Here is a 25,683-nt window from a genome sequence, read left to right as displayed (position 1 = left end):
CTTCCCTCTCCTTAATGCTGAAACTGTATCCTCCTCTGCCAGAGGGATGCACTCTCTAGTTATCTCTTTATCTACTTGCCTCAAAGCTATTACCAGGTAACCTTTAACAGATAAACATTTTCTACAGTATACAATGAGATTATATATTCTATTTGTAGATTGCATTTAATCTGGACCTTTCCTTTCAGTCCACTTCTGGCTTCTTTGGTGACTTTTTCTCTGAAGCCAGCAAGAAGTTTGCTAAGTATACCAGTTCGAGACCTTTGTTGTCAGCACATATAGAAAACAGGTATAGAGTCGAATGCAGTGACAATGTAATGGACCTACTAATGTTAACTGGCATGGAACTCATTCGAGTAAATGTAGCTAATGCATCTATCTACATCTGAGTAGTTACCCTAGGCTCTCTATAGTCAGCAGGGAGACAGATGCATGCATTAGAATATGGTCCATTTGATACTAAAATACATGTTTACAATAAATCAGAAGAATTTCTCCCTAAGAGAACACAAAAAGGTGCAGGTCTTTAACTCTTTTTTTCTGTCTGGAAAGCACTATCCCCAGAATGCAGTGCAGGTACACTTGCCAGGCAGTTATTTTGTGCAGTTTTGCCGAAACTCTGATAAATGCTCTCTACTTGAGAAGAAACGGATACAGCAGAAAAGCTGTCCCAGCATCTCCCTATTCAGGAAATATTTCCTAAGGATGATTTATTGTTTCTCTTTGTACTACATGATGTAAAGGGGTCACTTGTTGGAAGAGCAAGAAAACTGTCCCCACTGACAATCAGTACTGTATTGTTGGCTCCTAGTAGCACAAAGAGAGGAAGGAAATCAGAGGTTACTGCACATTATACCTTATAATCCGTATAAGAGATCACATCAGTATTTATTGGCAGAAAAGACCAGGTGGAGAGGAGGGAGAGATACTAACTGCATTTATGTGGAAAACAGGGATGGAAACTTAGTCTGTGTGACAGTAGACAAAATACTTGCTCTGAAAAGGAAATATTTTCTTAAATATTATAATAGCACCTTGAAAATCCATTTAGGAATCGGCTCATCTTTTCTATTGATAATGCTGAACAGTAGGTCATGTCAATGAGATGAAGAAATTACAGTCTAAAAGATGGAGTCAGACAAGGGATACATTTGGTTCATCGGCATTTTTGTCAGTTATGGAAATATCAACACTGGAAAACGTTATTCGTAAATAAGCACTTTCTGCTACAATTCTCTGCTGTCTTTGATACATCTTATAACAATTATATGTAGCCATGTAGTGCTGGCACTTTGGAGGTCACTCACGGGGCTGCTGAGTACCATTCTTACCAGTGTGAAAGGCAGTGCCCTTTAGAAATATAAAAATCATAGCTTATGATACATCCCTTTCTTTTACGACTCCGTGTATAGGTGTATAACAGTTGTGATTATGAAACTATGTCTAAGCTCACAGAATATCCTTCTTTTCCTATTTAATGCTGTCTAGTAGTATGAGAATAGAAGTGTTTCAGGTTTTTTGTTTGTGTGTTTTACTTTGTGAGCTAGTTGGAATAAACCTGCCATCTGACTGAATTAGTAAAAGAACAGAAAAGAACAGGATCTAACATCTGGCAAGACGTAACTTGGACTTTCTTCTTGATTGTGTCTGTTTCAAATGCCAGGTGTCTATCACCTGGGGTGTACTCTTACTTTGGCAAAGTAAATCTATTACTAACTCTCTGAAGAATGCCGTCTCTGAATGATGCTAATGGAACACTGATTTACTGCCACAACTGTAAAGAATCTTTTTTAACATTGTGTTACACTTCCCATCAATTTAGATCAACCAGACCTACCATATGTGAGAAGTTATCTGCATTTTTCTCCAATAAAACTGAAATGATGAAAGCTTTGCTTTCCCTGAGGTATGATTCACTGTTGGTAGCCCCATTGTTTCTTCTTTAGCCCTCATCTTCTTTGTCAGGCCTGGAGCACATTATTCCTGCAACGCTTGCCAGAATTCTATGGCTTATTTGTTGTTTGAGACTCACCATATGTGTCTTTGATCCCTGCCTGGTAGGCATCTTGGCTGCTTGCCAGTTTGGCACTCACGATTATCAGCAATATGAATAGCTCCCTTGCTTCTGATTCTGTCCTTCTCGCTGTCATCAAATCACTCTTGAAACAACTTTCTTATTTTCTTTTAGATGCTTGTAAACAATCAACCTATTTTTTACCATGCCCTTCTTGGCCAAGGTTCTGTGTCACACTGCAGGAAACCCAGCAGCTTGATGTTTCCAGTCCTGATGATCTGACTGCCAACTACCTGTGTAACTGCATGGGAACAATAAGGAGAACAGAAACATCTCCCATGGTAATATTTGAAGTTTCTCTGCATATTGCATAAATCTGCCAGTTCTCCTCATCTGGTAGGCTTGGTGGCATGACTTTTATGAGAGATTATTTATTTTAGCAAAAAGCATTCCTTTTAATAAACATTTTAAAACCTTTGACCAGAATGCAGTGTGAGCCAATGACAATGATAAATTCAGAGGAGTATGAGAACGATAAGTAGTTTTAAGAGACAGATGGAAAGCCAAAAGCCAGTCATGTGCAATATCTATTCACTATCCTGATACAGCACTAAACACATCTGAGTCCTTCCATGTGTTCTAGTAAACTGAAGTTGTTCCAAAATGCCATTGTTGAAAAAAAAAATATGCAGAATCAAAATAAGGAACAGCACAGGGCATATAAAGGTCCAGACCACAAGAGGCCCATGTGCTGTTACAGAAAGATCTGCCAGAAGTCTCCATTATTCTTTACACGATTTTGCAAACGTTTCTATCAGCAAATATACTGGTACTACCACAGAAAGCAGACAAGGTTAAACCACATATTGTACCATATCTACCTTCACATTAACTCACAAAGAGGGGTGAAGTTTTGTAGTCCCCGCAAGCGAGGAGCAGTATCAGCATGGTTACACCTGCCTGAGACACGCTCTTCTCGGAGCAGCTGTCACACTGTGCCCACACGAACTCTTGTTTAGGAATAACAGTTTGGTTTAGTTCTAAGACTTTTGACACATCGTGCTTTTTTGGTAGATATATTATCACATCTTTCTCCCAATAAACATGAGAGTTTCAGTTTACTGTGTTTTATTTATATGTCTCTTGATTTTGAAACAACTGCACATATTGAAATTATTAATACAAGCACTGCTTGATAAATTCAGTGCTAAACTGGCAAGGGTGTAAAACAAATTCTGATTTCAGGGAGAATGAGAGGTACAAAAGAAAACACAATGAGAAACTGTTACAAAGGAATCCAGTTTATTTGGGATTACTTTATGATGATGTATTTTCCTTCTCTGCCCAACAACACTGGAGTTTCACATAAAGATGCACCTTTTCAGCATATTCAGTGGCACTCTGAGTCTTAAAGCAGGTTTGTGTCAGAAAATGGTCACAGTGGACTAAGGCTGGATGAGCATGCTGAAGCTTCAAGCCCTACAAAAATGGCATTCAATTCTGGCAGAATCCTTCATAGTTATAACAACAGTGACAGACAAAGAAGCAATGCTGTTAGGAGCGATTGAATGTGGAGAAAGTAGCAGTTTGATGTCTAAGGTACCTAAAGAGTGTTACAATGAACCTATTTTTGGAGGTATTTGTGAGAAAGATTACTAAAGGGAATATGAAGTTTGACTTTGGTAGTGGAGCAACTTGAGAACAGGTCAGGTAGTTAGGAGAAGTATACTTTATACACAGGAATACTCTAACTTCCACATTGTTGCATTTTTCAGCCTATTTCAAACTCACTATGATAAGTGCCAAACAAAATTATTTACCTCAATAAAGTGCTTTTCTCTTCACATGTACCACATCATAGATTAACTGTCTCTCACTTGGAGGCAGAAGAAAAAGGCTAAATTTTATGGCCAGCCTTTGTACTTTTCACCTCTATCTATACAGGTTACAAGACCAAAGCAAGTACTCAAAGTCAAAATTTAATGGAAACTTAGCAGAATTTTGAGCTGTGAAAATCTAAGACTTTTGAATTCACAAATATTTTACTGGAAGAAGGAAGAAAAGACACTAACTGCCTCAGATTGCAGTCAGCAGAGAAACCCCCTTGCACCTTTCTGCGGCCAGATTGAAATTCCAGAGACGCCCACTAGTGATATTTAAAAATACATTTTAAAATTGTATTTTAAATACTTTATTTCTGAAAAACTGTCAACCTTGAAAAACAAACATTTCCCAGCCATTCAATCAGCATCCAGTTTTGGTTTACAATGGCACTCAGAAACATGGAGGGGTTTGGATGCATGGAACAGCAAGCTTGAAATGCAAAATAGCAAAAGAAAAAGATGGTGTTTCAAGAGAATCATGTCTATCAGTGAACGACTGAAACAGAGACTTGGCTGTAAACCTGATAAATCTTTTGCAGAAAATGACCAAGGGAAAGGTTAGTGAATTTAACAAAAAAATCACTGATACCCCGGAAAAGGAATGAGCCAGAAACAATTTCCAATGCATACTTGAGAGCAATTTGGAAAAGTAGTTTGGAAAGTTGGCTGACACACTGTATGCTGAAGGAGATGACAAAATATAACCTGTTGCTTCTGAGAGAGCTGTTACAACCTGAAAAGTATTCCATTTGGTGTGTTCTAAGTTTCTGCTACTCAAATGAAAAGCATAAATGCAAGTGTGCACTTAAAGCCTCCTGTCAAAGATCTGCTGCCACCTGAACGGCCGAGTCAGCAGGATGGGTTTTGTTCCACACCGTTTGCACAGGCCCCGGATCCCTAACAGGGCAAACGGGCTTGGTCTCCAAGCAGCCCCGTCCCTTCTCCTCGCTCCTCTCCCTTCAAGCCTCCTGCCAAAAGTACTGAAAGCCCATGCTGGGCCCCATTTCCTCCGGGTGCGCGAGTGCCAGGAGGGCTGGAGAGCTGGCCGCCCCATGCTTGCGCCCCCACCCCGAGCTGCGGGCCCGCCGGATCCCCGAGACTCCTCAGGGGTCTCTCCCGCCGCCCGCGGTGACGGGCTGCGGTGGCGCTGGCCAAGCCCGCACCACAGTGGGCAGCCACTGCCGGGGCTCCTCTGCGGGAGCCCTGAGCGCCCAGGAAGGTGAGGAGCGGGACGTGAGGAGCGGCGGCGGCTGGAGGCCCTTGTCGGGCCGGCGGGCTGTGTCGGCGGTTGCCGCAGCAGCCGCGGGCGGGGATGTGGGAAGCCGGCACGCCGGGCTCCGCAGCTCCGCCAATCGCAGGCGCTGCTCGGGGCTGGGCTGCAGCCAGTGGCTGCGGCGGGCGCGGGGCCCCGCGGGCCGGGAGGCTGCGGCGACCTTGCGGCTGGCTGCCGGGAGAGCGCCCCGCCGCCGCGCCATGGGCACGGTGCCGTCGGCGCTGAAGCACTGCCTCAGCTACCAGCACCTCCTCAAGGAGCAGCTGTGGATCGGGGACCCAGCCGTGCCGCCGCCTGCGGCTCCGCACCCCGGGCAGGTATCGCCGGGCGGGGGTGACGGGTTGGGATGGCCCCGGGCCTGCGAGGCGCGGCCGCCGCCAGGGGGAGGCCTGGGCCCGTCGGGCCTGGGGGACCCCGCCGCCGCCCCCCACCCCTCACGCACTTCCCCCGCCTCCCTGCTGCCCCCTGCCTGCGCCCGGCTCGCCGCCGAGGGTGACGGGCTCTTATCCCCACACACCGCTTGGCGTTCCGTGGGCAGTATCTGAGAAGGCGGCTAGTTTTATTAATGAACTCTCTGACTGGTAGTGCACACAGGTGTGCATCTCCAGTGCCGCTGGAGCAGGGACGAGGCAGTGTTAAAGAAAACCACTCATCTATGTCTCCCTCACCTTTTATAATCCACTATGCGAAAAGACATAACATTGTAGGGTGACACATATTTTGGCGAAGCCAAAGTATTGCACTTGCACCCCAGAGTTTGTGTTTCTCACGCTGGAGTGTGGTGAGCCCATCCGCTGTCGGGTGGAAGGTCATTAGAGCCCTGAGGGTGCGGAAGGAGAGCCCTCAGCTCTTCAGGAGCAGCTGTGCTCATGTCAGGCCTGGGGTGCTCCGACTGCCACTGAGACCCTCAGGGAGGGAGGAGGGAAGGGTGATTGCTCACCCTCCCATATGCCAGCTACCAACAGGTCTGGAGAGTGGCTGGAGATAGTGGAGAGTTGGAGAGGACCTTAGATGAGGAGGTAGGTGGGCAGGTGGCCAGATGAAGACCGTAGGCCATGACTGGGCTAATCCTGGCTTTGGAAGGAAATAATTGAAGGAAAGTGAAGTCTACTTTTTAGGGAGAGGCTGCATTCATCTGGAAGGACATTGGAGGAAGATGTCAATACTCAAAGAAGGAAATAATTCTGAGCATGACATTACCTTTACTATAAGCACACACTTATTGTTAGGCCATATTGTGTCTCAACTGACATTCATTCCAAGTCAAACTCCAGGAATCAATTGGTGCTTCAACAATTAAAAAACATGAGCCAAGCCTAGAACGAAACTGATTTAAAAATCATGTCTTAAAAAAATGTACTTGTTGTTCATTGCACCTGTCTTCTGTTTTCTACATCTTTCAGATATACCAGGGGTACATCATCCATTTTTTTCACCATCTGAAAGTGAAATTTAATTATTAGGTAGCACTGTAGCTTCAGGGCTGGGCAGATTGTGAAAAATACAATGTTCTGAGTGCCATGAGAGCTGGCAGCATTTTAATTTTGCTTCAGATGATCTGAGCTTGATATTTCAAAACCTACATATATGGAATACCCAAAGTAATACTGTTGAGAGCACAGAGCTTTGTAGAGGTGAGCTCTATACAACTTCCAGCTATCACAATTCCCTGAAAATAGGGTCTATCCAATACTGAATTTTGGGAAAGAAAATAGTTGTTTGCTTAATAGTGGAAAAATGTTTTCTTACTGTAAAAATAAATGAATTAGAATAAAAGGACTTTTATGTATTAGCCATGAAGCAAAGCACTATAATCCTCTCCATGTGCTCTTGCTACATTTTGGTGTGTCATTTTCTTTCAAAAGATGTGAATATTTTTCAAAAATTCCTTTGAAATACCTTGATATTCCACTTGATTGTGTCAGTCCCTGTCCCCTGTCAGACAAGGCATCTGCAAGGTTCAAGGGCTTTTGCAACAATAATGGTGTGAAGTCAAATACTATAATATATTGCCAGGAAATCATAGATCAAAAAATAAGGGTTTCCTTATTGTAATGAATGCCTGTAACTTTTGCTTCATTTTTGCGGTACTCTTCATTCATTTTCATCAGCACTTTTCTTCCTCCAAGAATACAGAAAGATGTCTTCCTCATTAAACAGCAAACATGAGAATTTGCTGCTTATCCTCCCTGTGCACACTGATGTGATTGTAAGCTGCACAGTCTACTGAGCCCATTGACATGAATAAGTACAGAATTGGTCACTGTTAATGTTTTAACATTTGTTTCTGCACTGGCAGAGATTTTTTTAATAATTTCCTTTACTTACATGAATCTCTTCAGATTTCCATTATTCTGATGTGGTTACTTAAACAACTCATAAAGGTTTTCCTTATGCTTGAGTGTATTCTGTAGGAATCCTGTTCAAGGAAAAACATGTTCCTCTTCCTGGGATCTAGAAACAATAGTAGCTTGAGTGGTGATTATTAAAAGTGGGTTTTTTTTGTTTGTTTTGACTAAGGTATGCAAGTCAGTTATGGGAACACCACAGTAATCACATTTATTTGGGTACACCGAGAAATAAAGAAGGGGGGAAGGGGTTTAAGGTGAAGGAACAGTTTTCCAGAAATAATTTAGTGCTTTCATGGCTGAGGAAAATAAGATATTGATTTTCTTGCTGAAATCTTTTCAGGAGTTTTTCAGTATTCTTCTTTAAACACACAGTAAGAGGTAGGTGTTATTAGAGTGTTGCTACTGAGGCTCTTGTAATACTAAAATAATTCAATTTTGTGTACAAAAGTCTCAAATATATAAAAATTTGATTATATGCTGTGCTGATTTATTTGTAAAGGTCCAGATTTAACCACTTGAAGCTGTATTAGAGGCGAAATGATAGGTCCTTAAGTGAGTAGTGGGATGTGGTAGTCTTTATTTCCCCTTAATTTTCCTCTTTCATTTAGCCAACAATTTTGTAGCATGTTTACAACTGCATTTGAGTTTATAACATAAGGTTGCTTGAGGAGCAAATTTATTGAAAAGGAGAGGTAAAAAGCAAAAATTAATTGTGCTAATGGCTAGACAGAAAGTAAATATAATTTTCTGCTATTTCGTAGTAGAATTTACTAATATCTGCTTCACTCTTATTTAGACTAGTCTATATTATGTAAAAAAACTATTGAACACCTGAGTAGTCAATGGGACTCTGCATTACTGTTGCAGTATCTTAATTTTATTCCATTTTCTTAATTTCTTAATTTTGTTTGCTTCAGAAGTACTGTCTTATATGTTTCATACAAGGGGATGTTCCTGCTCTGGCAGGGGGATTGGACTAGGTGATCTTTCGAGGTCCCTTCCAATCCCTAACATTCTGTGATTTTGTGGATCCTCATTCTGATTCATTCTCTTAGCATTACCTCAGTGTATACAGTTTTTATTAACAGGTCTGGTGAGTTTAATATTAAAGGTCTGATTAATTTTATTAAATAGGAGCTATAGGTACATGAGAAATTGCTAAGGACATGTATTTATATCAGAAACATAATAGGATCTACCTGGAAAGGAGATGGCAGTAGATGTTGCAATGTTAGGGAGATTTCTGCAGTGATTAAGTTTGCAGCTGATGGTGACTCATAGCACTTGACTGGAGTTTGTAATGTACTTTATGTTCTGTTTTGTAAAAAGCTCAGGCTGAGCAACAGCGAGGGAGGCTGGTTGTTCGTCCACTGCTGATGATTGTCCTCTAGCTTCGCAGGAACCTTCTGGCTGGAGGGTGAAATGGTCTGAGAGCAACTGATGTTGGTCTCATCCTACAGACTTAATGCTCTGTTCTCATGTAAGTTAAAAGGGAGTGTTAATGCATCAGGAATATGCTAAGGACAGAGCAGGGAAGAGCTGAATGGCTAAAGAAGTGGTGTAGTAGACTGGGATGAAATTCAAGGATATGGAATGATTAGGTACCTTGAGACTAATAACCCAAACTAGAAACTGTGACATTATCAGTTAGAAGCAATAGAAAAAGAGAAGAACCTTGGAATACTCACAAATCATAGGAGGACTATGAGCTGCCAATACAGTACAGCTGTTAAAATAATCAAGTCCTCAAATATATCAGATCAAGTATTTCCAGTCAAACAGGGAAATGTAGTGCCATTGCAAAAGACTGTATCTGAAGCTTGTTCAATTTTGGCTAGTCATGTTCGAGAAATTGAATTCCAGCTGGACAAGCTAGGTCTTGCACCACTGGAATGATCACAAAAATGGAGATGAAATGTAAAATGACTTGGATTTGTTTGATATCTAGTATTAAGATCTGGGGTATGGACAGGCAGGGAGAGAAGAAAAGGAAAGAACTGCTTAAAATAAAGGAATATGTTACTACACATAAACAAGCACTTAAAATATGTCTATGTATTAAATACAGAGTAGAAATTTAAAAGCTAGGTATCAAGTGGTGACATTCCTGAACACCTTTCTAATCAAAATAATGAGGATGAATAACCTATATGATTTAGGTATAGGAAAAGGATTCTCTGATGTGGTTTCCATAGTAGTGAAAAAGATTGGATTCTTAAGAGATTTTAAAGTTTATGTAACAAGAAATAGAGGACTAGCTATTTAAGTGATGTAAAATAGAGAAAATTTTAAATACATATTTAATTACATTGTCTGGCTTACAATACTTTTGAAAAATAGAATTAATTAAGGTCAGAGTCTCAGCTTCAGTGTGAATATTCATCTTCTGCCACTTCAAATCAGTGCATCCTACTCTACAAGACAACAATGGCTAAACATGGCTAAGTAATAAGCATCTTTGTTTTAGACTGTTGTGTTTTAATGTACCACTAGTTACGTGCACTAAGAGGTATAGTATCTTAGGAGTATATTAAGAGTTACATGGTTTGGTGAGGGCTGCCTACATCTACTACAAACAAAGCAAAAATAAAACTCTAGTCTCTTGCTCTGCTGACTCTGGCTGTGATCCTAGGAGGCATAAATCTATCTAAATGATGCTAATGTGTGCTATGTTATCTTGTAGGATTTCTGTCACAGATTTAGGCTGTCACGTGGGATGCAATATCTAGAATTATTAACAATTGTTGAGTATATTATCATTGGAAAGCACAGTGTGCATTATTGTCAGTTTTATAACTGGAGAGAAACACAAATTCTACATGCTAAATATGTATAATAATGAAAAAAATCTTGAATCCTCTGATTTAGACAGCTAACTTCTGTTTCACTGCCTAGGCTGCAATATTTTATATGCTACGTGCCTAAATATCCAGACCTAAAACACATAGCGTTAGATCCTCTCATCTCCTCACTGTCTCACACCCTGGGATCAAGAGATCTACACAAGTATCTTACTTTTGCAGTTTTAATTTGCTAGTTTAGACTTTGCAATATAATATAATGATTTAAACATATGCTAGGAGAATCTCAAATGTATTTTTAATGTAACTCCAGAATAACAATGAAAACCACAGTCGATATGACAATTATGTGTATTCATCTTAACCACTTCTTATATTTGATGGTTGATTCTTGTTTCAAATTACAGCATAAAAAATGAGGTATATGGTATTATGCTACCTGGGAGGAGAAGGCATGTCTGTTTTATATTAATTTTTTAGCTACATCTCAGAGCAACTGATTTGAAAACTCCTATATTTCATGCTCTTTTATCTCCATGTAATTACATATTCCGGGAACAAATTCATGTTTGCAGGCTCTCCTTAAATAATGATTTAGGTTATTTTCATTTTTTATTTAATTTATTTAAGTACTATAAAAATTTGCTATCAACAGTATAGCAAATGTGTTTATTATGACAGCTACAATATTCAAGAAATACATAGAATCACAGAATAGTTTGGGTCTGAAGGGACCTTCAAAGCTCATCTGGTCCAATCCCCCTGCCATGAGCAGGGACATCTTCAACTGCATCAGGTTGCTTAGAGCCCTGTCCAGCCTGGCCTTGAATGTTTCCAGGGATGGGGCATCTACCACCTCTCTGGGCAACCTGTGTCAGTGTTTTACCATCCTCATTGTAAAAAATTTTTTCTTCATGTCTGGCCTGAATCTCCCCTCCTTTAGTTTAAAACCATTACCCCATGTCATATCACAACAGGCCCTGCTTAAGAGTTTGCCCTCATCTTTCTTATAGGCCCTTTTTAAGTACTGAAAGGCCGCAATAAGGTCTCCCTAGACCCTTCTCTTCTCCAGACTGAACAACCCAGCTCTCTCAGCCTGTCCTCACAGGAGAGGTGTCCTAGCCCTCTGATCATCTTGGTGGTCTCCTCTGTACCCTGTCCAACAAGTCCATGGCTTTCCTGTACTGAGGGTTCCAGAGCTGGATGCAGAACTGCAGGTGGGGTCTCACCAGAGCAGATCAGAGGGGCAGAATCATCTCCCTCAACCTGTTGGACACGCTTCTTTTGATGTAGCCCAGGATATGATTTGCCTTCTGGGCTGCAAGTGCACCTTGTAGGCTCATGTCTAATCTTTAATCTACCAGTACCCTCAAGTTCTTCTCCACGGGGCTGCTCTCAGTCCCTTCATCCTCCAGCCTGTATTGATACTGGAGATTACCCTGACCATGTGCAGAACCTTGCATTTGGCCTTGTTGAACCTCATGAGGTTTGCATGGGTCCATTTGTCAAGCTTGTCCAGGTCCCTCTGGATGACATCTTGTCCCTCAGGTGTGTCAGCATCATACTGTACATTCAGGGTTTTTTTTAATCTGCTGAAAATTGCTTATAAAGTATGGTTTTAATAGAGAAAAAAGAAGATAGAAGTCCTCAAGTTTATATTGCAGAGTTCTTTTTTCTTGACTTTTTAAAAGGATTACATTATTTAAAGATAATTATTAAAATCAATATAGAGAAAGTTTATTAATTGCATAGGGCCAAGGTCTGATATCCTTTTTTTTATGTCTCTCTCCTTTACCTGCTGTTCTTACCTCATTCTGTGTTTTCATCCTGAGCTTCCAAGGTATTTAGATTTTACGTTGTCTTTCATGTAATTTAAGACTAAGTAATTTATCACTAAGAGACTCTGAAGTTCCTGATTTCCAGCCCTTCATATTATTCTACACATAGAGGCCTTGTCAATACAGAACACAGTAGATCTTTTTCTTGGTGAATACACCGTAGGAATGGGACTTTTTTTGTTCTGTTGCATACTCACAAGCAGCGTTTATTTTCTTAATGTTCATAAGATGTAAAGCTACAAAGTTATTCCAAAGATAAAATAAATAGAAGAATGAAGTAGAAAGTATTCCTTTAACTGTAATTCAGAATTAAATTATAAACTATTAAGTTTATATCAGCATGCTGTATCTTTTCTTGATGACTTTGGAAATGCTAAATGACATTTTATACATACTGACACTGAATGTTAGTAAATAAAACACAAAAGTACACTCCCACCAAATGTAACCAAAGTGAGAGAGTTCAATGCTGAGCTCTTTCAAAAATATTCTTTGAAGTCAAGAGGAGTTTCCCCTTTAGAGGATCCAGTCAGTAGACTCATGCTGTTTTTTTTCAACCAAGTAGTCTTTATGCTGGCAGAATAAGAGCTCAAGAACACTGGTGGATAAAATGTTGAAGAAGTCTGAATAGGCTAAGTACTTGTTTGGGTAACGGTGCTAAACAGGGTTTTAGAAGTTAATAAAGTGTAAGTTTGACCTAAATGGAGTCACTAACTTTAGGTTCTTTTGTGCCGTTGGATTGTGAGTAGTGGAAAGATAACAAGAGTTTTTTAGTTGATGCAGATTTATGTTATATTGGGATTATTATGTGGTCTAGAACTTTATAATACAGATGGAAATGCTGTAAAGGATTTTACAGATCTCACTCTGCAAATTTGGGAATTAAACAAACGCACAGGAAATTTCTACTCAGACCCAACATCTGTTTTTTGATGAGATCCCATTTTTGACTTGTCCCACCTCCACCTCCTTCAAAGACTACATATGGGCACAGTGATGTTCATTTCCTGTCTTGCCAGCTCAAGGAAAAAGATTAATTTCAGACACCCCATGTGTCAAATCGTCATTTTAAAATTCATACATCTTGCAGTCATTCTTCTTAATTAATTTGCTCATTACCTTGGCTGAGAGCGAAGATAAGTGACTTGTCTAAGATTAACTAGATCCAAATTTAATTCCTACTGAAATAAATGGCAATATTCTTTGTCTCAGGTTTTAATAAGTATTTTATTTACAATTTGTGGATACTCTAGTTTCTAGTTTGGGTAAGGAAATCTCACAAGTGCCTTATAAGACAACTGTAAGGCTTGTGAGTTAGTCAGGCATGGAAGTTTTCATAGAGCAAACATTTACTGCTCCTAATTAATCAAATTTTGTATCTTTGAACTGTCTGATGAAGTCACTAATAACTAGTAGTAACAGTCATATGTAAAGTGGCTTGGTTAGCAAGTTGGTTTGTTTTTTTTTTTTTCACTTAGACTTGGCTTAAAGGTGAAATGCTGGGTACCTAGAATGAAGTTACACCTATTTTCTCTCAGTTTTAATGACAGGACCTCCTGATGTTTCAGAGCAAAAAGGTATCTCCAGTTCTTGCAGCACCTGAGTTGGAAGATTCACGTGATTGTGAAAGTGTGTGCTTGAATTTCAGTTTCTATGTGAATATCACACAATGGGAAACTGGTTCAGCACCAGTACAGTCCAGAGATAAAGCTGAAATGAGCCCTTGTCATGCTGTGCTCTTTCACTACATAAATATTTGAGGCGTTTAACCAAGGTAATGATTCTCTGAAATGTTAGGAATTGAAGGTTATTGAGATCCTTTGATGTGTCAAATGTGGAAGGAGTTATGTTTAAAGAAACTGTGGGGGACTTTAGAAAAGTAGTTATTTAGTACTTCAGGCTGTGTTGAACTCTTTTCTATTGTTTAGCTCTTTCATTCATTTAACACAGGTGAAATATTTTCTTCAGCATTCTTCTTTTCCCCCAAACATATATTTTAAAAAATAGATGAAGTATGAAAGAGATATGTGTATTAAATATGGTGTATGGTATTGTGAATTTGCTGAGGAATGTGTACCACCCTACAATGTGTGCCAATGCACATCGTAATGCATATGCAGACCTTGACATATAGTGTAATGGAGTACTATGCGGTCAGTAAGGCTCATCAATTAACTGAACCTCAGAAAAACTGCACAGAAAAATGTTAATTTTAAGAATGGGAATAAAAAGCCATCAAACACAAATTTATAAGAAAAAGATCTCTTGGCTATCTAATCCATCCGTCTTCTGTCACACAGAAAAACTCATCAGGATATTGAAACTGAGAAAAGTTGCTTTATTGGCTGGTCTGGAATTTCTGAGATAAAAGAATGTAATATGAGACCTGTAACTCCATGATCAAAATCAGGCTTTCATACTGTGCTAAATACCAGTAAAATTAATTCAGCATTTTTGCTTTTCAGCAAAAGAGAAATATTTAATTACTGCTGTATTAATGTGCACTTGTACAGACCTTTTGAGGCAGAAGTATCAAAATGGTGCACACACGGTAAAACTAAGTAGTGCAGTGGAAGTAAAAGTGTTTTTATTTTGTGATATGTTGATAGTGACATCAATTGTAATGAATAATAGTTTATTAGATATGAGATTAGGAATCAGATAGAGACTTTATTTTTTTTACTCTCTGGTCTTTTAAACAATCTCTTACTCCAAAGTAATCAGAAGACTGATAAACACATGATTTACATTTCAGGAAGATGCTTTTGGGGATAGTTTTAAGGGTTGCTTTTCAATCTTAAAATATTAGAGTTGGAAGCAATCAGCTCATGACACTTCAGACTTTTACTGGGTTAGACATAATAGTTGATGACACAGATTTTGATAATAGTTTGGGACAAAATTTTAATGTTGAAAAAGATGAAAAAGATGCTTCAGGTTATAAGAAGGAAATTATACTAACTCTCAGAATATTGTAGCTGATTATTTTTAGATAATTCCTTTGTTAAATGGAGATTTAATGTATAGCTTGGTGTAAAGGAATGCAAGTTACTCCAGCTGTATTAAATTTGAATTTGTTATTTGGATTAAATGTATTTGTGAGAGTGATTCTCAACAGCTCTTATGGTAAAAAACAACAACAGCAAAAAACACAACCAAAACCAGATTTATTGCATGCAAAAACTGCTAAAAGGTACATTGGTTAGAAAACTGTGCTGGGTAGACATTTCTTCTTTGTTTGGCTGTTTTTTTTTGTCCACAGATGTTAGCTGTTTTGTATGGGAATAGAAGTGTTAGTTTATGAGTTTCTTGGAAAAAAAAGTTTAAAGGCTTTGACTGCAAAAGATGTGTGGACTGAAGCGCCAGAGGACGTTGGTGGAATGTTAGGTGAAACCCATAGGGAAATAATTCAACAGCAGCATCTGGAAAGGAACTGTATGTGGCTTTAGGGTTTACTTTTAATGCGAGTACTTAAGATGAGATTAAATATAGGTGTTAGTATGTGAGAAATGGGAGGGCAAGGTAAGTGATGAAGGTATATCATGTGGAACACTGGGATTAGGAGAAAGATTTAACAGAATCTACAGCTGATCACAGCTGAATTTTTAAAAGCATGGAAACATAATTTGAATCAAACTATATGTTGGCTTCATATAAAGCGGAACAGCTTACATGAAGAATTTATTGGGGAAAGAGGAGAGGACAGACAAGTTCCTTGGCCCTGCCTTGTCTCACTTTTGCCTGAATAGTATGAAGAAGATAGAAAGTTAAGCTCCTAAGCCAGCTGGCTGTTGGCTGTACAGAGAGGAATCAACTAGAGATGGAGAATTGTCTCTTGTCTCCTTGCTCTTTTTTTTATAATTAGAATTTGAATCAATTAGCTAAGCACAATTATCTTGTGCCATGTAAGGTGCCCTAAGGTAGTTGAGATGGCTTACAGGGTTGGTAGATATAAAAAAGGATTTATGGGAGACCTGTGGCCTCTGGCATGATATCTGGAAGTCAAGTGGGATGCATCTCAAAGGCACTAGGTGACTGTAATTAGCTGTCTGACTTGTGCCCTCAGTACTCAGCTGCTTTTGGACATTGCTGACCATGCTGTGAAACGGCTTGATTCAGCTGACCATCTTTCATTGCTGAAGCTCTTTAAGATGCCCTATAATATCCTACCTTGCCTCCAGCTGCCAAAAAAGGCATGGGTGTTTAGGGAATCTTAAGACATTGTGTGTGAATATATAAATTGAATGTACTGGGATACCTAGCACATCTGTAGACATAAATGTGTAGACACCTAAGTTCAGGTGTTTTAAAGTCCAATTCAATCCTGCCATTAAGAATATACCAGGACATTTTGAGCTTAGTGAGTGGTATGGCTAGATTGCCATTTAGTCCTCAAGTATAATTCCCTGTCATCAGGGTTTAGAACAATCCTTCATGGTGAAGAATTTCTTCCTTATATCTAATTTAAGTCTACCCTCTTTCAGTTTCAAGCCATTACAAGACATTGTAAAAAGTCCCTCTCCAGCTTTCCTGTAGGCCGCTTTTAGGTACCAGAAGGCTGCTATAAGTTCTCCTCAGAGCTGTCTCTTCTCCAGGCTGAACAACCTCAGCTCTCTCAGCCTGTCTCCATAGGAAAGGTTCTCCAGCCCGCTGATCATCTTTGTGGCCCTCCATTGAACTTGCTCCAACAGGTCCATGTCCTTCTTATGTTGGGGGCCCCAGAGCTGGATGCTGGTGGCACCTCTGCAGAGTGAGAGGAGAATCACCTTCCTTGACCTGCTGGTCATGGTTCTTTTGATGCAGCCCAGGACACAGCTGACTTTCTGGGTTGTTAATGCACGTTGCTGAGTCATGTTGAGCTTCTTGTCAACCAACACCCCCAAGTCCTATTCAGGGCTGTTCTCAATCCATTCTATACCCATCCTTTGTTTGTGCTTGGGATCGCTTCAACCGATGTGCAGAAGGCCCATACACTTGGCCTTGTTGATTTTCATAAGGTTTGCACAGGCCCACCTCTCCAGCCTGTCAAGGTCCCTCTGGATGGCAACCCTTCCCTCCAGCATATCAACTCCACCACACAGCTTGGTGACATCGGCAAACTTGCAGAGGGTGCACTTCATCCTGCTGACCATGTCACTGACACAGATGTTAAACAGTACCGGTCCCAGTAGTGATCCCTAAGGAATGCCATTCGTCGCTGGTCTCTACTTGGACATGAAGCTGTTGACTGGAACTTTGTGAGTGTGACCATCCAGCCAATTCCTTATCCACTGAGTGGTAGATCCGTCAAATCCATGTCTCTCCAATTTAGAGACAAGGATGTCGTGTGGGACATTATAAAATGCTTTGCACAAGTCCAGGTAGATGATGTCATTTGCTCTTCCCTTATCCACCAGTGCTGTTACCCCATTATAGAAGGCCACCAAATTTGTCAGGCATGATTTGCCCTTAGTGAAGCCATGTTGGCTGTCTCCAGTCACCTCTTCGTTTTCCATGTGCCTTCTCGAATTGTCTGAAGTGATATGATCCCATTTAAGTTTTGCTTTTTCCATAATTTCTCCAGTAACAGTCCATTTTCTTCTGCTTTTCTCACTCCACTGTTTTCTGGTTTGCATGATTAGAACATGTTAAAATCTTATTACATTAGCATTTAATGTAATAAATTGGAAATTCAACCATTTGAGAAGCTGTGACATATCATTATATGTTTGTATTTTTTAATAGGCTCATGAAAGCTGATAATGTCGTTAAAATGTTTATTTTAAAAATAAGGCATTATGTTTGTCTTTTTTCTAAATTTTGTAGAAGGAAAATTTTCATTAGCTTTAATTATTATCATTTAAATGTGCAGAAAATTATATTCTTTAAATACGCTTACATTTGACTGATTGCATTGTGAAAATGGAACATTTTTATAACATCAAGAATAGTGTAGCATTCAAGATACCATAATTTCTTTCCTACTATTGGGAAATTATTATGGTAACACTTTGCAGATGTTATTTTTCTAAAGAGCTTTATAAATTTTAAATTTTCCTGAAGGATGAGTTGCCAACAGTGGCTAAATAAATAACCATTAAACTACTGTCATTTTTATAAGTGTCTTTTGGGAAGAGTGCTATGGAAAACATAGAGCTGGGCCAGCTGTACTTGAATTAAAGATTTCCTTGATCTTTTAGGCCCTGCCTTTGGACACAGAAGGTGATTTTGATGACGATAATAATTGAGAATAGTTGATTTACTTCCAACTTAAGAACTTGCATTCTTCAAGATCTATGCATAATTCACTTTCACTGACAATGAGGTATTTAGAGACTTATCTGATAGGGTAGATGGGGTGGCTTGTCAATGTATTCGTTTTTCCCCCCACTGATATCCCAAAGCATTATAAAGCGCAAATTACTTTCACATGTTGGTCTTGTAAGGATGATCATACCTCTGCTTTTTCAATGTGTGTGGAAAAACACCACTCTCTCTGCCTTCTGGAATTTTGTCTTCAGTCTTGCCTGTAAAACACCATACACACCATAATACTATTACCATAAATAATAGCAGAGGAAAGTGTGGGAGGTTTTGGCTCCAGTGTCATCAGTATGCTGTTGATCTCAGTTCTCTGTATCCTTTTCATCCAGCCCAGATGGCAGAGTATAATTGCTTTTCCAGGCTTTGACCAAGATAAGGATATGGATGAAAGTAAGTTGGCTGCAAATCAACTTGGTTAATGGAGAAATGCTGCTTGTTAGCCAAGGGAAGCATTTAGGGAAATAGCAAAAGGTAATGCATACACCATGTCCTGAAAATACATTTTTAATTTTTGCTGAAGTGACTGACTGTGTTGGCCTCTTACAAACAACAGAGGCCTCTAGTACCATTTATTATTAATGATTCCATTGTAACACAAATCTAACTGTGGTTGTCTATGCCTCTGCTACCACCTGACTCTAGTCAAACATTCTCTTCATCATTATTTTGCAAGTCATCCAAAATTATCTGTGACTACAGCACATCTGTCTGCTTTTAGGTTGCATGAACTGTTAGCTGTAATTGACACTTGTACTCAAACCTCTGCGATTCCACATGCTTTACATTTGTTGAAAACAGCAACAAATGTTTTTTAGAAAATGACAAGTCATCAGTGACAATTCAGAAAGTTCGAACTCATCCAGGAGACTTATCTGGCAGATTTGGTCCATTCTGTCAGGTTGTCACAGATTTTATGTAAAATACAGTCATGAATATTAAATAAAGGATTTATTTGTTTTCAAAAATTGTAAACAGTCATCAGGCTTGATTTTATTCTTGAGTTCTGAGTATTTGTCCTGTAACACTACTACGTTTTTTCAGAGCATCCAACATTGTGGCAGAGAATTGGATATGGTTTGCAGTTGCTCTTAGAACTACCTGCTCCTTCTCTCAGACATTCAGTCACCAGTTCTTGAGACTTCCTTTCTACAGGTCTGTCAGAACAGCAGTATCAGTAGCCTGCATCTGCCTGTGGATTTTTCTGATCCACTGGAGCTTGCATTTGGCAAATTTTAAGTCATAACCACCAGAAATGTTTGTGTGACTCTCTACTGACCTAAGTTGTTATCCTTGGCAGTATCCTTAGAAAGTAGCATGAACTGTCATGATATTGATGATCACAATTTAAAATGAGTAACTTTATGCAGTTCAAGTGTTTATATTTGTTACCTGTGCTTACTAAAGGGAAAGTCTTCTGGGGGTCTGTAGCTGTCTTCACATCATAAACATTTTTATATGTATTTTCCAGTATACTTTCACTAGCTTTGTTTAAATAGAGATATAAAAATATTTGAAGAACAATAAGATTCAAAACCAATAAAATATGTAAATTAATAATCTAGAATATTGATATTTTATGCCTATATTTCCCCTAAATATTTATTTCTAATGCTTGAAATAATACAGGTAATTGTATTTTAGGTAATAATGATATTATGTGTCTTCATGAATGTTTACATTTTGAATACATGGTCTTAATAGATTTCACTCTTTATCATTGTGTGAAGTGAGAAATACAGCTTCTATTCTTTTTGTGTCCAGCATAGCCTTTACTGTGTACATGAGATAAAACCACCAGTTAAGTTGTGTTCTGTCATTTCACTGTACTTGCACTTTGCACAGTTTTGGAAGTTGAAAGCAGTATACGAACAGTTACAAAGCAAAGACTTAATCAGAACTGAAGCTAAAGAATATAGGCTGGCAATTAATGAGTTTATGTGCTGCTGCTGGAAAAAATGTGCTCAGTGTAGTAGTTCTGTGTAGCTCTTCAGTCTTGGAAGAAATACTGTTACATTCTGTGTTCTCTTCAAATAGTGGAGAGATCAAGAAGAAAATCTAGTTTATGAATAACTGAGAAGGTCATAAAGAAATACAGGGTAATATTGCTGCAAGATCAATATGGTAACCCATGTCATTTGTTTGACTAAGAGTGGTAGTTTCAGAATGCATTCCAAATGCACAGTGTGAAAAAATAACAATGAGGAATCTTTAAGCCTGTTTCTTTCTTCTGATCCCAGCGCTTCCTCACGAAAGGGGAAAGTGAGTAGTCCAAGAGTGAATGTCAATTTAGTCTTTGATGTGATATGAAAGGTACAACAGAAAACAACTTTCATCCTTTCATGTACTTAAAAATGTATTAATAAATTATTAGAGCTTACTCTTGTGCTTTTAAGATAGAAATGAAAGTAGGAACCTCCAAACAGTATTCAAATATATAACTACCCTTTCAATTAAACAAAATGGGAAAAGCCAGGCTTTCAGTGTATGTGTATTCATAGTTCAAGCTGAATTCACTTGAATTGGTTATACAAGGCAAATTGTCTGTTGGAGGGAGCTGCAGGTTTTGTTTGCATCTCTTGAGTGGCTAAGCACATCCACTGTAAGTGAAAGGGTAAACTCCACATCATAGAAAACAATATTCAGCAGGTGTTTCACACAAAGTATGCGAGCGTTGACCTCTTCTGCCCTAGTACAAAGGAAAATAGTCTGAGAAGTGATGAATTTCTTCTCTTATTCCCTCTGTTAACTCCTGCAGACAGAGATTATATTGATTTATTAACTCTCTAGCTCTTTTGGAAAATGTGCTGGTTTATGTTTGGCCTGAAAGAAAAGTGCTTTCATATCTAAAGGAGTTGCTTATTTCATTTGCTTATTTCACATCTTGTTACATTTTTCCAAGACCTGGGAGATCCACTACTGTGAAACTGGTTTGCACACTTAGTGCCCTCCGGTGATTCTCTGTGCAATAAATGATTTGGTACAATTACATATCATGCCTCAGTTTTCTCTCTTATGAATGTAGTTGTATTTGCATATCAGACAGAGCTCTTTTACTGTTAGTTGGATTTTGGTGTATTTTTTTTTTTGTCAAACCCTTGCTTGTTGCTTGAGAAAGACGTTATTCTTTGGGATGACTCACAGTATCTGATAGCTGTAGCCTCCAATGGGTACGGAGATAGTGTAGCAGGATCAGAAAGGGTTAATGTACAAACCAGTAACTTTCAGACATAGCTTATGACTGCTGCTGCTCTAATCTGGAGCATGTGATATTGCTGGCCTCCATCAATAAAGCTTCTACTTACAGTGTTAGCCGTTAAGAACTACTACACTTTCTTTTTAGGTACAGTGGGTAGAAAGTGGCAAAGAGAGGGAGAAATAGGCTGCATTTTACTCCCATCATGTATGACTTGGGGTAAAGAAATGCTCAAAGGAGTTTGTAGCTGAACTGGATGTCAGGGAGAAAGGATCAGATATTGCAGTGAACCCTATAATAAGAAATTTCTGTCTGATCAGGTGTCAGGGAGCAGTGAGGACCAGCAGCTCCCTATGGAAGGGGTGCTGATGGTGGTAAGTGGGCTGGCAGGGCACAGTCAGGGCCCAGTCCCTCAGTAGCTAAGTGAGGCAAGCAGGGGAGGCCTAGAGATGGTAGCTTCAAGCAAGAGTCCAGATCATCGGGCAAGTTGGTGCTGATAAGGGACGTTCAAGGTTAGAGCTGGGAGTACAGGTCAGTGAGTCAGGGTCAGGATTTGGTCCAGTCATGGTAATCAGGGTTGGCCACACAGCCCAGTGACCATCAGGCAGGTCCATGGTAATAAAAGAGATCTGAGATCAAACTGTAAAGTCAGTCAAGGTATGGATCAATGTGAATGCTCTGTTTAGAGAGGAGTTAAGGGAAAACAGGATGCAAGAATTCAGTTTATCTGAATTGCTTCTAGTGTGTAGCTTGGGCAGAACAATAGAAATCATGCCAGTTGCTCCAAAGAGATACTCTGAAACGGGAATTAGAATCCTCTTCATTGGACTGATGCTGACTAAATACCCATGTGTTACATGTTGCCTTTCATATACCTGGAAAATTATTGATATGCAAGGTATCAGTTGCTGAGGGTATATTCTGGATTGAAATGATCTGCTACAACCGGTAACATTACTTCCTCTTTCCTATGTATTTATCTGTATTTGAGTTTTTCAGTGAAGAAGAGTTTAGAGTCAAAGATGAAACATGGCAGCCAGATGGATTGGGAATCATGTTATCAAGAAAGAGTGAAAACTTAATTTAGAATGATGAAAATAGTATATCACCTTTAGAACTCTTGGAGGAACTCAAAAGAAGTTCCTCTGATTTCTCTTGATATGTCATTAGATAACATATAGCTCATTTGAGGCAGGTCTCTTCTTGGGATTAAGACATCTGAATTAAGACATAAATAGGTATCTACAGCAGCTGAAGTTCCTATGATGGCCAGTGTAGACCTAGGAAAGGACTCAGTTGCCTAATGCCTAGTGCCATTTGAAACAACTAGGATATATAAGACATCTGTATGGGGGTAAACATATCCTGTACATTGTAAAATGTACAAGAAACCTATTTCCTTCTGGAGTGGCATTCAGTCCCCAAGCAGTTATACAAACCTGGTGACTGAGATCAGCCACTAGGTGTGAACCTTGGGATGACCTGAATTATTCTTTATCTCCATCAACCATATTAAATACAGCTCTTTGAGCTGCAACAGGTATTTAGACATCCAGTGTGTCTTTAGACACTTGCATGGGGGGCAACCATTTAGAAGCTCAGTTCAGTTGCCTAACAGATGTGGCTAGCACCGTTTAAGATGCCTTGCAGTGGATCGAGATCTTGACTGTTTTGAAATGAGACATGCAGTAACTGAGTGAAGTGGGACCCATGCTCTTTTTGAGCAGAATTTGGAGGCCAGAACTCTTGTCATCCTGAATAACTCCAGGTCCATATGGTTAGACAGCAGGAATGAGCTGAGTTTTCTTAACCTTGAGCTGAATACCCTGCTTAAACCTCATCCTCTCTAGCTATTTTTAAAGCTATTCTAAAGAATTTCCAAAAGGAATAGTAATATATATGTGGTGGTTTACTTTTAAAAATTTCTATCTGTATGTCCACGGATAGTGTAGTTAAGAGTGTGATGTGAATTTTCTGGTTTTGTTAAGAATATTATTCTTAACACAGCAACACTATTTACAATTTCTGGAGCTTTCCCTGTTAATGTCATTTGTTACCTTTTGAACTGTCAATTCATCAGAATGTTGCTTACAAGATAAAATTATTTTTACTAAATAATTATTTCTAATTTATAAATAAAAGTTATTATTTTTCTTTTTATTTGTTAGTTAATATTATTTGTACTTTATGACCTTTGTCTTTACCATTAAAATCCTCATTGTAAACAGGATTAGATCAAACAACTGACCATTCCAGCAGCATAATCATTTCTAGTTTCATTGAATTCCTCTGTTTTTAAAATCGTATATCTTCTGTTTTCATATGAATGACTTGTATTTTATTGTAAACAGCCCTGCAACAATGTAATAAGTGCACCAGCAGATTATATTAGAATTTAATAATTAGTGGAAACGACAGTAGAAATGTTAGATCTCTTACTTTACAATAGAAGCCCCTACAGTGAATTCTCAGTCACTTCAGATAATCTCCTGACATATGTAAATCACCACTCTCTCATGAGCTCACACAAACCCTCTAATAAAAGTTGTAAGCACATTCCAATTAAATATGAAGAAGTGGACTAAAGTAATACCTGTAAGTTTAATCCCCAGAATACAAGAAACATAGATTGGATTGGATCCAGCAAGATGCTTAGTGAATTGGAGCATCTGTCATATGAGGAGAAACTGAGAGAGCTGATAGTGTTTAACCTGGAGAAAAGAAGGCTCAGGGAGATCTTATCAGTATGTACAAATACCTAGTGGGGTGAATAAAGAAGACAAAGTCACTGACAGGACAAGAGCCAATGGACACAAATTGAAGTACAATAGATTCCATTTAAAGATAAGAAAAGTCTTTTTTTACTGTGAGGGTGGTCAACACTGGAACAGATTGCCCAGGAGTCTCCATCCTTGAAGATACTCAAAACCCAACTGAACACTGGCAACCTGCTTTAGTTGAGCCTACTCTGAGCAGGGATGGTTGAACTAGATGATTTCCAGAGGTCCCTTCTGACCTCAATGATTATTTGGTTTATTCCAGATAAGTTAATTCTGCATTTAAGTGATTTAATTCTGTAATTATTTACTTGCATTTTATATTTTGCCCTCCTATGGATGATCTCCAGTTGATTGAAATCTTTTTTGAAGTAGGAAGTCCAAAACTAGACACAGTATTTCTACTCATTAAATGGCAAGCTACTGTTTTAGCTATGACATCCCTGTTTATAGCCTATGATTAGATTTACTTATTTTTTTCTTGAGAGCATGATGTTATTGACTCATATTCAGTTTGTTATTCATTTCATTATCCCAGTCCTTTTCTATAGAACTGTTTTATCAGATACTCTCTATCTTCTGTTTTACAAAAATATTTTTTTGTGATCCAAATTATTAAAATGGAGAAATAAGCATGATTTCAGTTAGTCAGTCAGCATCAGATACAATAAGGATAGTCCTAAGTGTTGTGTTATGTATTGCTTTTATTGAAATGCATCATATTTATTTCTTTAGTATGTCAACGGAATTCTGAATTCCCGTCCTGTTGTCTAAAGCACTTGCAACTGCTTTGTTTGTGGTCTTTCTATGTTATCATTCATGTCATGAATATGCAATGATGTAATAAGAACAATTTACTGAATGTAATCTTCTCAAGGAATCGTGTTTTTTTCCCTAGTCATGGCCTGTTCCTGGCTACTGTTCTCCCTGTGGTCAAGTCAGCAGCATATGGCAGAAGTTCTAGGATGAATGCTCAGTTTATCTTTACTGAGGGATATTCACCAGGTGTATCCCACTATTTTCTGAATATCTGTGTATATTATTTATATCTCACAGTTGAATCTTCTCCATTTTCCCCCTAGTTAACTTGGGAATTAATATTTTTTATATCTGCCTTCCAGTTGTATGAACTATATAAACAGCTCTCTGCAATACCACTTCAATCATTATTTGATTATGTTCTAAGATTTTAATTTCTTCGTGTTTATTTCCTCTGTGTCTTGTAAAGTTTAGAGACATCTATGTACCCA

The 25,683-nt window shown here is 38.8% G+C and overlaps 1 protein-coding gene across 1 annotated transcript in view; it reads left to right on the top strand.

Annotated features, from left to right (window-relative positions):
- Nucleotides 1-5,370: 5,370 nt before the first annotated feature.
- The window catches only part of HMGCLL1 (3-hydroxy-3-methylglutaryl-CoA lyase like 1), a gene marked incomplete at both ends in the record, with an annotated part of 82,316 nt that continues 62,003 nt past the window's right edge, over nt 5,371-25,683 (top strand). The window contains one exon of the mRNA XM_080342549.1: nt 5,371-5,487. Within this exon, the coding sequence (XP_080198675.1) occupies nt 5,371-5,487 (117 nt within the window). The remainder of the gene's footprint in view (nt 5,488-25,683) is intronic.

This window comes from Nesoenas mayeri, assembly GCF_963082525.1.
Source record: "Nesoenas mayeri genome assembly, chromosome: 3".
NCBI classification, from domain to species: domain Eukaryota; kingdom Metazoa; phylum Chordata; class Aves; order Columbiformes; family Columbidae; genus Nesoenas; species Nesoenas mayeri.
This window is presented reverse-complemented; position numbering and strand designations above follow the sequence as displayed.